The 13,053-nt window shown below is 42.5% G+C and overlaps 1 protein-coding gene across 1 annotated transcript in view; it reads right to left on the reverse strand.

The window, feature by feature from the left end:
- tenm2 (teneurin transmembrane protein 2) overlaps positions 1-13,053 on the reverse strand; it is a 112,046-nt gene that overhangs the window by 44,561 nt on the left and 54,432 nt on the right. The window contains exons 3-4 of the mRNA XM_039622778.1: positions 11,717-11,948; positions 34-272 (exon numbers count right to left, since the gene is read on the reverse strand). Coding sequence (XP_039478712.1) covers positions 34-272; positions 11,717-11,948 — 471 coding nt within the window. The remainder of the gene's footprint in view (positions 1-33; positions 273-11,716; positions 11,949-13,053) is intronic.

The following is a 13,053-nucleotide window of genomic DNA, read 5'->3' on the forward strand; positions in this document are numbered from 1 at the left end:
AACCCTTTTCATAAAAATGTTGCTTTCACTTACCAATGAAGTAAGACAGCAGGATGGCCAGCAGGGCAGCGGCTGCGATGGCTGTCACCGCGGCACATTTCCAGCTGCAGTACTTGGACGGCTTCTTTAGTTTGAAGGCTGAGCGGGAGAAGGTGTTTCTGGGTAGCAGGCGAGGCGGTGGAGAATACACTGTTCCCGAGGTCAGGGGGTATCCGGGGGAGGAGCTACTGAAGAGAGGGGTGGTCCCTGACGACGTCTTGAACAAAAAATGCCTGAAGATGAGAAAAAGGCGTGAAAAAAGAAAAGTCAACACACACAGAAAGACGCTTTATAAAGTAAGTGGTTAAAACAAGCTCTGCTTGAGTGCAAACACACCAAACTATAATCAGCGTCTGGATGACAGGGTCGCATATGTGCAAGCTTCTGTCCAATTTACTTTCCGATGAACCCTTCCTGCCATATGGGTTTTAACATCCTTGAACTGATTGTGTCTCCAATTCAGTGCTGTTCCAGTCCGAGGTCTCTTTTTAACCTCCACCTGCTCTGCCCTGTTTTTTTTCCTTCTTCTGTGGCTTCGCTTCTCTTCTGTTCACCCCACTTATAATTTGCGTCGTTTCTGCTCTTAATGGCTGGAGAGGATCGCTGCTGTCCCCCTTTTGCTGTCCTCATTGTCCAGGTGGGGTCAGAGCTCAGAGAGAGGATAAAAGGGGGATTTGAACCATCATCCCTTTGCTCATATTACCCATTATCCTCTGCTATCACTGCACCTGCTCACCCGCTCACTCTTTCGCTGCTCCCCCTCCCCCAGCTGCTTTTCCTATTTCTTGTCTTATCTTTTCTTTTTCACTACCACTCCAATATTCCTCTTCTTTCCCCCCCTTTTTTATTCCTATAATCATGTCTTCCCTCGTTCCCCTCCTACAAAAAAAGTCCCTTTCTTCTTTCGGATTTTCTTTTGTTATCTGACCTTGAAAGAACACTTTCGCCATAGCAAGGAGAAAGACTGCACTTGAAGACTCTTTTAAAGGACACAAGAAGAAGAACTTCAGTGAAACCTTTGTGACATCTTTCATGGCACGCATGCACACACACAGCTCACACGGCGAGTGAGAAGCTGCCCCTACGCAGACCTCAGGTGGTATGACAGAACAAAGCCCTCAGGTGAGGTGAGCGTGATCTATCAGAGGAGAGAAGGTCACTCCACTGCCTCAGAGATGACTGAACAGAAAAATAAAGTCTTTTTGTGCCAGATTTTTGTGGAACTTGCTTGTTTGTGTGTTTGCTAGTGTGTGTTTGTGTGCACATATGAAGATGCTCTCTGAATGCTCTCCTACTTTTATCTTGTGAATAATGAACCTTGGCCGCACAGAGAGGAAACAATTTTTGGCTGTTACTTCATCTAAATGCAGTGTGAGGCCTAGAGCCTGGGTTTTAAGCATTCTGTCATGATTAATGGATAATTTTGGATTATTACAAATGCTAAACTATTTCCATAACTTCTCTGTTAGGATAACATTATCCTCACAAAAAATAATTACTCTGACAGGCCAAGAAAGTGGCGAGACAATAGGACGGGGAGTAAACAAGCCAACAGTTTAGGATTTGGGTAATTATTTTACAATTTGTATGTTTTTCTCTTCCTAAATGTTTGGCAAAGCCAGGGGTTTGTTTAAAATCTGACTTCTAATTTTATCTCCTGCCTAATCTGGCCAGATTCACAGGACTAAGCAGTGACTTGGTGGAATGCATTATGAAGAGGTGGAACTAATTACTACCAAATTACTACTAAGTCTTTATAAATCATGAAAAAAACCCAAACCAACCAGTCTTGAACCCCTCATTTCTGGATGTTTTACTAGTAAAATAGGAAACAGATGCAAATAGAAATTAAAACAGAGTATATCAGGCAAAAACAGAGTTTGCGCACATCTAACCAGCTTGAAGATCTGTATATGACCACCTTTATTCTTCATCACAGCATGAACTCTCTTAGACAACTTCTTGACATTTCTTTAAGAACTCTTCAGGAATAGTTCCCCAGGCTTCTTGAAGGACATTCAAAGCTCTTCTTTGGATGTTGGCTGCCTTTTGTGCCTTTTCTCTGTCAAGATGATCCCCCACCGCTTTAATAATGTTGAAATAATCTTAAAAAGAAGAATATCTGAGTGTATAGAAGCCCATGAGAAAATTACCCGATGACCCACTTGACTTATCAGCTCAGAAAACATTTTCTGGTGACTTTATGGTCTCATTCACTGGTTTTAAGTCTTCTTCAATACAGCAAAATAAATAAATAAATAAATAAATAAATAAATGAAGGGTAGCTTTAGCTGAGATCGGTGCTACTGTATGCATACAGTATCCTTGGTTTTCACCTGTTTTTTTCGCTAACCATTACCAGTATTTCTTCTTCAGTCACCTTTCTCACTCACTATGTGTTAATAGACCTCTCAGCAATGAATCACACTTGTTATTAATCTCTGTCTCTCTTCCACAGCATGTCTCCTCTCCTGTCTTCCTTCTCTCACCCCAACCCGTCGCAGCAGATGGCCCCGCCCCTCCCTGAGTCTGGTTCTGTCGGAGGTTTCTTCCTGTTAAAAGGGAGTTTTTCCTTCCCAATGTCGCCAAAGTGCTTTCTCATAGGGGGTCATATGATTGTTGGTTTTTTTTCTCTGTATGTATTATTGTAGGGTCTACCTTACAATATAAAGTGCCTTGAGGTGGCTGTTGTTGTGATTTGGGTCTATATAAATAAAGTTGAATTGAATTGATCCCAGTTAATATAATGGTGAATAATGAATAAACCATAAGCTCTACCCTGTAGTTTAAATATGGTCACATGGGGTTTCAAAATTCCAAGATAATGATGGCTAAAATGCCAACAGTAGTCCACAAATCAGTGGGCGACATCGTGACAGCCCCGTCTATCTTTTATATGCGGTCGAACAAAACACAAAAATCTGAGAAGGTTGCCGGGTTTCTCTTTGACAAGCTGGAGTAAAGCAGATTCCAAGTCCCCAGCCTCGTGCTTTCTCTCTACCTCCACACCATGACAAATGACTCATTCCTGCACAGATGTGTGTCTGAGTTGTCCTCTTTCTTCTGCAGCCTGCTCTCTCTTCTTTTCAGACTAGTCTAATGGGACCAGTAATAACCCACCACTGTTACTGGACTGGATGATCTCTGTTTAAAAAGGTGTTTCACTGCACTTTGTGGTCTTCTATCCTTTTGATCACTGCTGTTTCATAACAGCATGTCCGCTCATCTGAAAACAGTTGGCAAAAACAGGTGACGTGCTCAGAGCATGAAGATTTAGTTTGGGAGCGCTGTTCCACTCTCTATCAATTATTCAGCCAGTCTGTGCTTTGTCTCTCTCTTTCTCTCTCATCATTTCAAGCCACTGATTGTTGGACTGCTATCTTGCTGGATTTTTCCCCTCTTCCATCGCTTCTCTCCCTGTTCCTCTCTTTTAGCTGTCAGGTATGGCCTGTGACTCCAGGAAAAGAAAATAGGCAAAAGAGAGAAAAAAAAGCTGAAGACAGATAGAGGCTGAAAGAGCACGAGGCGATGACACGCAAAGAAAAAAGAGGTTATTGTCTAAAAATACCACATTCTCAGTCTCGCCAACATCAACACATTGTTATGCATTGCATAAACCTATATGCTCTGGCATGCATGCATATATGCTCAAACACACAGGCGCGCCGTCCAAGGTCAAGCGGCTCATGTGCTCGTTTCAATTCATTTTCACAGCTGCTGACTCACTGTGATGGCAAGGCCAGCGGTAATTAATGGCAATACTCAAATAATGCACGTGTGAGCACAAGGAGAGGGTGAGCTGCTGAACTGTTTGTATTCTGCGCCACACAAAGCGTATGATTCGATGTGCTGGTATGTGTTTGAACTTAAGCAGTGAAATCATTTCATTCCCAGGCTTTGTTGTTTGTGTGCAGAAGCTCCGCTGTGAGCTTGGTGTGGGATGGGAATATGTCTATGGGCCATACTAATTACGAGTAGGAATGGAAAGTGTCTAATGTGCTCTGGGGAGGTAATTGACATTGATTTATGTTGCTGAGGACTATGGAGGGGTTCTATCATAGCAGGCAGCCGGCAATCACAACTCTGTATCATTAGGCTGGGGTGTGTGCGTGTGTGCGCTTGTATTTGTGTTTGTGCTTTTGTGTGTGCCTATTGTAGGGTTTTTGACAGGGGTCCAGCGTGGAAATGTCACACATAATTAGAGAGAGCTGACAGAGATTCCCTTAACCACCGCTACCTCGCTGTCATGCATTCTGTCTTATATATGCAACACACATCCATACAGAACATTAGCCAAAACTGACTCACACACTGACACACATTTACCCGGGCTCACACACGGGCGCCCACCCACGCGCAGTAAAATATAAATTTATGTGGGTATTCTTTCATGAGATTGCCCCGTATGTGCTACCGAGTGTTTAATTTTCATCCTTGCGGAACAAACAGTGACACAAGAGGGGAAGGATAGACAATGGAGATAAAGGCTATAGATTAGAAGACAGAGAGAAGACGAGAGGATGTGTTTTCACTCCGTTCCAACCCCGCTCCCCATTGAGAGAAAAAGAGGACCTGGACAATTAACCACAGAACAGAGAGCATGCTGGGTAATTAGCAGGAAGTCAAAGCTCGCATTCCCCTTGAGCGAACAAACACACACAAGCTTTGTGCATGCCCGCACACACGCACACTCTTCATATTCTCAGCTCTCACAAACATGCGGTTGCTTAGCATAGCACTTTCAGAGTCATCATCAGATGTAGAGAACAATTAACGGAGGTCGACACGGTATGGGGGTGACTGAAAAACAGTCAGATCTGAGAATGAAACAAAAAGCCCAGGGAGAGGAAGATGCTCAAGGACGGAGTCATGAGTATTGCTACCTGCTACGATTGTAGGAAAAAATTGTGTGCAGATGGATACAGTAGATGGGGATTCATTTGCTTATTGTTGTGCAGATGAGGGGAAAAATTCAGAGGGCTACTAATGTTCATGAAAAGCAAAAATAAACAAATCCAGCCTGATTATGTATATATCTCAGATTTTTCTTTTTTCCTGGCAAACTAGGCGCTGTACTGGAGTTTTATCCATTTTTTAATTTAGTTAAAGGAACATTTGAGAAATCCTTTTTGAATGAAGCCAGTTAGGCATTGGCTCATTGACTTTATATAAAAACTGGACTTAGCCTCTTAAAACTGCATTCTTTCTAATGGCCAGCAGGAGGCAACTTCTGTGGGTAAAACGGCACTACTAGTGTTGGGTGGAACGTGTTTGCTATTCATTACTGTAATCATATTACATTTTTCAGAAATGCAGTAATGTTATGCATTTCTGTATAAAATTTGACAATCACATTACAGTTGCTTCTTACTTAGGATATGCTGAACGTTTTTGTTGATAAGCACTGTTGTTTTTGCTGCTGTTAGCTTCTGTTAGTTGCTATTAGCTTCTGTTAGCCACTATTAGCTCATGTTAGCCGCTGTTAGGTGCTGTTGGCCAGCATTAGTGAAACTACCTTTGAAGTGGACTCGGACACTCAGTGATAAAAGTCATAAAACATCAAACTTGTTTATCAGATTAAAAGTCTGATTTTTAGAACACTTGAGCATAACATTAGCCGGTATAACGCTAGTTTATAACCAGCTGCTGCTGTTGTTTAGCTGACTTTTGTCTGGAGATGGTCATTTGTCTAATCTGCTGACAATAAGTAACTGTGACAACATTGGAAATTAATGAGTATGTTATGCATATGTTCTTGTCATTGAGGTGAAGAGGAAGACCAAAAAATATGTTGGGGGAACAACAAACTGGTGCATGCTCCTATGTATTTTTAATGGATTGTATGTATGAGAATGTGTCAGTTTGTTGGAAGATGTAATTACACACTAATCAATGTATATTTAGAAGTACAACATTTTTGTTTTTGTTAAATAACATTAAAAAATTACTGAGTGTGTAGCTTTAATGTATGAATACGAGGTCATGTCATTAATAAACTTGATGTTACACAGGTCTGTGCCTGTTACAGTAGTGCGTACAGTATTTGGAACAGATATACTGCCTCTCCTCCTTCTTCTTCACTGCCTGTCGTTCCAACAGGTAACATCTTTGTATCTGTCCCCACAGTAATGCATTTGAAAGTAACCAGTAGTAACGTCCACCCCTTCCTTTCCAGCTCCTTCCAGATAAATTGAGATGCCGCAACCCTCTCGGTGATCTTATTCCGCCACCCCCGAGGGTTGTGGCCCACAGAGGAGCGTGCCGGGGTGCAAGGGAATATCCCGAGATCACGGAGATTGAACCTGGCATGAGCCACCCATAGGAGCTCAGAGGGAGCGATTGGAATTCACACAGAGAAATGTATTCTGTCTCTGTGTTTCTCATTCACACGCACACGCAGCGGCATCAGCCGTCTATAGTCATTTATCTCACACGGGTAAATGTATCCATGTTCTGCGGGCCTCAATCTCCCTCTTCTGCCTTTCTATCTCTCACACACACTCCCCAAAACAATCTCCTTCAATCACCCCCTCTCTCCATTTCTCTCCCTCTCTCTCCTTCTTTATCTCTCCCTCCTCTACCGTAAACCATTCCTTTCCACATTCCCCCGCCCTCTCACCTCCCACTCTCCTGACTTATATTTCTTTGCTATATAACCCCCCCCCCCGTCTGTTTCTATCTCTCTCTGTCTCTGCCAGTCATCCAAGCCCTGGGGTGTTCTTAGGTGATCAATCTTCATCCTCTCACCGCTGTCACACTGTCGGGTCAAGCCAAAACGCATGTGCACACACACACACACGCACGCACACACACACACACACACACGCACGCACGCACACACACACACACACACACACACACACACACACACACACACACACACACAATGCATAATGAGTGGACAACAAATGCCAAGATTTACATATGATTACAGTGGGGAGCAGTCTGATTTAAAAAAAAAACAAAAAACAAACACATGCTTGGATGCAAATACACACACAAGCGTACACACATACACTCCCTCCCCTCACATGAACAGGTTGCTCATCATTTCCTATAGCTGCAGGTTATAATGAGATGGAGGACAGGCTCTGCCAGCACAGGGATGGTGTGACTCGCTGGCTCTGCCTGGCTGGCTCTGCCTGGCTGGCTCCGTCCCAATCACGAGCTCCAGCAACTCCAGCAGCTCCAGCCAGCACACCCAGCCTCCACCATAGCCTGGACCGGAGAGGAGGGCCCAATCTGGGCTGGAGGGTGGAGCCGGAATACTCTGTGTGCTGCTCTGGGCTCCATTCACAGCGACAGGCTCTGAGCCATGCCAAACCCCACCACCTGAACATGACCAAATACTGGCACTGTACAGGCCTCAACAGTGTGGGCGTGTGTGTGTGAGACGCTTCAAATCTGCAAAGATGGCAGTCGTAAGGCGAAAAAGGATTTATAACTTTAAATACATTTTATTTTCATCCTAGATCACTGCATCAAAAACTGCAAAAACAAACCAAATCGTCCTTCACCTCGGGTGATGTTGTGCCAATCACGTAAACATGACAACGCAGGCCTAGAAGAAGAAACTGCTAGTGGAAACAGCTTCTTTTTAAAGGTGTACGTATTCTTGTTCCTACCCATCATGCATACAAGCACAATGTGTGAGCACAGGTTGAGCATAGACCTGAGATCAGTGGGGATGAATTAAACATCGCCAGGCCTCATAAATACTGCACAGGTCCAACGCTCTGGGGAGTTTATCCAGGCCCATCAGTGCTGGAAGCCTCAGCACCCAGCAGGAGAAACACAAGTACAGCTTGCAGAGTAAATGCTCGGAGACTGACCACGCGCATGCGAACAAGCATGCAGGCAGTCTCCCTCTCACTGCCATGCTTCATGAATAGTAATACCCTGCATGAATGCTCTGTTTTCCTGGTAAGTGTTCTTTGTGTACTGACAACCCCCCCCCCACATGTGTAGAGTGTGTGAAAAGGTTTGTATTTTCTGCTTCTTCACTCCAGGTTGCATGCATAATACTCTTTTGTAAGGTGTCCTGTTTGGGGATGAGGTAGAGAAGGAAACTGAGCAGCACACTTTTATGAATCACAGCCTGGAGCAATTGGCTTTTCATTTAAAGGTTCATATACTGGTTTAGAAATAATGGAAGAAATGTGTGAGATCGTGGTTGCTTTGGGAACTAAAACAGTGCAGATACAGTTAGGTCCATAATTCGTTGGACAAAGACACACATTTTGTAGTTTTGCCTCTGTACACCACCACAATGGATTTTTAAAGCATACAATCAATAAGTGATTAAAGTGCAGACTTTCAGCTTTAATTCTGGGGCTTTTACAAACATTTTGCATTAACTGCTTAATTTTTAAACACAGTCCTGAATTTTCAGAGGCTCAAACTGAGAAACTAACAATTTTAAATACAAGCATTGTTATTAGTACTTGGATGAAAATCCTTTGCAGTCAGTGACTGCTTGAAGTTTAGAACTGTGGACATCACATAAATGCTGTGTGTCCTCCACTGAGATGCTCTCCGCTTTTTTTGCAGCCACCTCCAGTTGCGTGGGTCTCTTTGTATTCAATTTCAATATTTATTAAGATCAAGAGCATTCTCTTTTTGGCTGAGAACAAACGACTGACTTTGCCATTGAAGAATTTTCCTGTATATGGGTCATTATCCATATTGCAGGTGTACCTGAGCTGTTCCTTACCCCTTCTACATACTATGTTTTCTGGCTGATCTGGTCTTCTTCTTCTTGAATAAAATCAGAGTTTTACACTTTATTTTTTTCTTAACCATGGAAATAATTCTGTGATTGTGCACTGTACTTGTGGTCTCCCAGGCTTTTTTGGTGCCAGATGTACCAAACTATTGATTTGGCCACCCCTAAAGTTGTTCCTATTTCTGATAGGTTCATTTCGTTTTGTTCAACCTAGTCATGGCAACCATATTTGCACTGACATCTGTTGATAGTGACAAACTATAATATGCAAATTCAACATTTTGAATCAAGTTTAGCTATTATGTCTGTAAGAGAAGAGGACTTACCTGGTTGTGATGATGTTTGTCACAAACACACAATTATTTCTGGGACTCTGAAAATGTCTCAAAGTTAATGCAAAACGTTGTAAAACCCTTGCTAGTGTGCACTTTGATCATATATTTGACTTAAAATCCATTGTGGTGGTATAAAAGAGGAAAAAATACAGAAATTGTATCTTTGTGCAACATATTGTGGACCTAATTATGGACGTTTAAGAGACAATAAGCTGAACTGTATTATTCAGGCACTTCATGCAGGTGCTCCCCTCTCACAGTGCCTATAACTGATATCCATATCTCAGGGTTCCAAAACTTTTATAACAAGTATGCTAAATATACAAAACTCATCATGGTGGAGTCAATCAGTGATTTGTTGAATTAAAAAATAAATTGGTGTTAGGTGGGTGTTAAATAACAAAAAAGGACAACGGTCAAAGCAGCATTTTAAGAGCAAATACAGGGTCAGTTAATTCCAGTGCAATTGCAATAAGTGGTTTCTCTTGTGGAGGCAGAGTAGTTTGTACAGCGCTCTGAGGTAAAGTTTGTAATGAAATTTCACAGGCTTAGATCACATTTTAAAAGGTGGATTTTTTTTAAAGTTTGGTGAACACAGCTTTGTAGACTGGAGTTAATGAATATTCGGACTGTGATAGGTTTGTGTTACAGCTGGAGAAGTGTCTACATTTTACTTTTCCACTTTTCTGTGTTAAAAGCTTCGTTGACCTTTAAAGGAATGGAGATGTCAAAGTGGACCTTTCGTTTTAAAGCTGGGATGGGTAGATTTTTTTTTGTTGTTGTTAATGGTCAAAAATATTTTAAAAAAGACAAAAGTTTTTGATTTGTTTATATGTAGATTTCAAGAAAAAGCAGCTGATGAATGGTTAAGTGGAATGTTGCTAGTAATTTGCTAATAACCACTAAGCTGGAGCCTAAGCAAATTATTATTAATTAATTAATATTAATTGTCTCTGTTCTTACACAAGAATGCAAATATTTAAGTAATAAATATTTACAGATTTTGGTGCTATTATACAGTGACTGTGAGAGTCCAACACAACATTAGTGTTTTTTGGGATACAATGACATGACAGAGCAGTTGCAGAAGTCACAAGCTAACAATAAACGGCTAATAGCCAACATAGTATTGTATTGCTCTATGTCAGCGGTCCCCAACCCCCGGGCCACAGACTGGTACCGATCCGTGAGTTGTTTGGTACCGGGCCGCGAGAGTTGAGGCTCGGGTGTGAAACTTATAGTTTTCAGGGTTTTTATTGTTTTTTATCGTTATTTTTTATCGATTTATTATTAACTCTGTTTCCCTGGGTCTTTTCCCCTGTGTTATGAATAAATCTTCCTTTTTTTGGTACCAGTACTGGTTTTATTTTGTTGTATTTATCCGTGACACCTTAAAGGCCGGTTTGTGAAAATACTGTTGGACATAAACCGGTCCGTGGTGCAAAAAAGGTTGGGGACCGCTGCTCTATGTGACGTAAACACACATTACCCTACACATCCTCCGCTTCCTATAAGCTTGTCTCAGTGCAATCCTTTGCATGCTTTGCTCGGGCGATCGTGGCTCAAGAGTTGGGAGTTCGCCTTGTAATCGGAAGGTTGCCGGTTCGAGCCCCGGCTTGGACAGTCTTGGTCGTTGTGTCCGTTGTGTCCTTGGGCAAGACACTTCACCCGTTGCCTACTGGTGGTAGTCAGAGGGCCGGCAGTGTCCGGCAGCCTCGCCTCTGTCAGTGGCTGTGGCTACAATGTAGCTGGCCATCACCAGTGTGTGGATGACTGGATGTGTAAAGCGCTATACAAATACAGGCCATTTACCATTTTGCTTCCTTTCACTTCCGCAGCTGATCCGTCAAGTTATTGTGTCCCCAGAAACACTTCCGTTGTGTTTTGTGAGATTTAGTTTTTTTATACTTCCAATGTGTAATTTTCTATTTCCATTGTGCTTTTTTTTTCTTAAGCTCCAGTGTGTTTGACCTCTCAGGGCTGCCGTTTCATTAACTCACAGTTAAACACAGACTAGTTAAAAGGCTCCCAAAAGCTTGCCAGCAGTTGCCACGGCAAAAAAGCTTCGACAGCTTATTACTGGCTAGAGATAGCCAGTGTTATTAAGACACTCTGTTACCAGTTAGCTTGTCAGCCACAGCAGCTTACTAAATAGTCACTTCATCACTAAGGTTACAGCACCATTTATTTCAAGAGGACATAGTTTTAAAAGTGTCCATGGCCCATGGAGTCTAATATTTTTTTTGCCAGTCTGCCAAGACCTTCCATTGATTTGTTCCCAGTTCCCTAATTGCCTTCCTTTTTAAGTTCTTAAGTATTCTTTCATTTTTAGTGTAACAATTTTTGTGTTAGTCCTAGTGAGTGAATAGTTGTTATTTTACATCATGGCCAAATACACCACAGCTTCTTTCTTTCTCTGCTAACATTTCTGTCTGACACCGCCACACTGAGCTTACAGAAATGTTGCTGAATGGATCTGACCTTTCATTCCTCACTATTGATTACTCAAGGCTTATTCAACTGCTGTGCTTACTGTAAGTGGCTCCAGATATCAGCGTCAGGTAAACCTGTCAACAGAAAAACAATCCAAAACAAAACAGAAAATATATACTCTGACCTGGTCTCCAGCGGCACGTTACTGTTAAGCACCCAGCTGTCTTGTAACTGGACAGACTCAGGGGTGGTCGGACCATCTCCCGTCCCCGGAGCGGGCGCGTGAATGGGGTTTCGTCCGCCTCTCAGGGTGTTTCTGTTCAGGCTGTTGGCAGACTGGTGGGACAAAGTGTGGTGGTTGTGTGGAGGGGGAAGTGGAGGTCGTAGCGTGGTCTGACTCTGGTGGTTGGCAGCCCCTGGAAGAAAACAAGCACAGAGACGAATTTAAGAAAAACACTTCTGTGTGAAAATAGAGTCTCAGATCAAAGGGATCAAGGACTCGGCTCCAAAATGCTACAAACCCAAAAGCAGAACAGAAATGTTATTTGATATTTGGTGATTATTTCGCAGTATGTCAAAAGCAAAGCTCTTCAGCTTGCAAATAACTTCATTATCATTCCATTATGTACTACTTTTGCCTCTGCAATCATTTGGTGCGGAGTAGGTGTCATGTTTTCCAAACGGTCGATAACTTATTTGAGAAGGAAATTCCAGCTCAACAGATACGTGGAATTTGATAATCATCTTCTTACATTTTGATTCACGTTTTTCTCCATTTTGTCCATCTTCATTTTTATCCACTCCTCTCTCTCCTTGTCTTACTTTTACGCTTTCCCTCCATATTTCTTTTTCCCCCCAAGTAGCAAAAAGATGTGTGTGAGCAATATTAGAGCACTCAGCACAGCGTGCGCCCTCATCTCTTGCTCTCAGACTTGGGGGAACATGTCAGCTAGAATCCAATACCAGCCCTTCCAACAATGAGCTAATGGACTGTTGAGTGAGAGAGCTGAAAAACAAACCCGGATGACTCAGACGAGAACACCCATTCAGACATCACACTTCTCCCTCCCTCCCCCTCTCCCGCTTTCCATGAATCAGTGGGGGATTTGAGCCCATCTTCATCGTGCGTGTGTGGGTTTGCACGGGAAAATCAATAAACCACATACTATACGGTACAGGAGATCTTAACATACTTTTTTTGTTGCCAGCTGCTTAAAAAATTACATATCATGACAGTGCAAAACCTGCATGTCATTTATGCTTCACACGGCTTTACGACATCGTTTGCTTTTTCTTTCATCGATGCCACGCATCAGACTTTCATCATTACTGAGTATGGAGATACATTATGAGATTGTTTACTTTGTGCGTCGTCTTTCTCCAATTGATCAAAGTTTGGAGCACGTACACACACATATGTGTGGGGTGAAAACAACAAAAAAGCAACTGCTTTGTCAAGCTGCGTGATCACACTTGCCCTCCTCCATATGTCATCTTCTCTTGGATTTGATAAGAAAAGAA

This window comes from Oreochromis aureus, linkage group 2 (assembly GCF_013358895.1).
Source record: "Oreochromis aureus strain Israel breed Guangdong linkage group 2, ZZ_aureus, whole genome shotgun sequence".
In the NCBI taxonomy this organism is placed as follows: domain Eukaryota; kingdom Metazoa; phylum Chordata; class Actinopteri; order Cichliformes; family Cichlidae; genus Oreochromis; species Oreochromis aureus.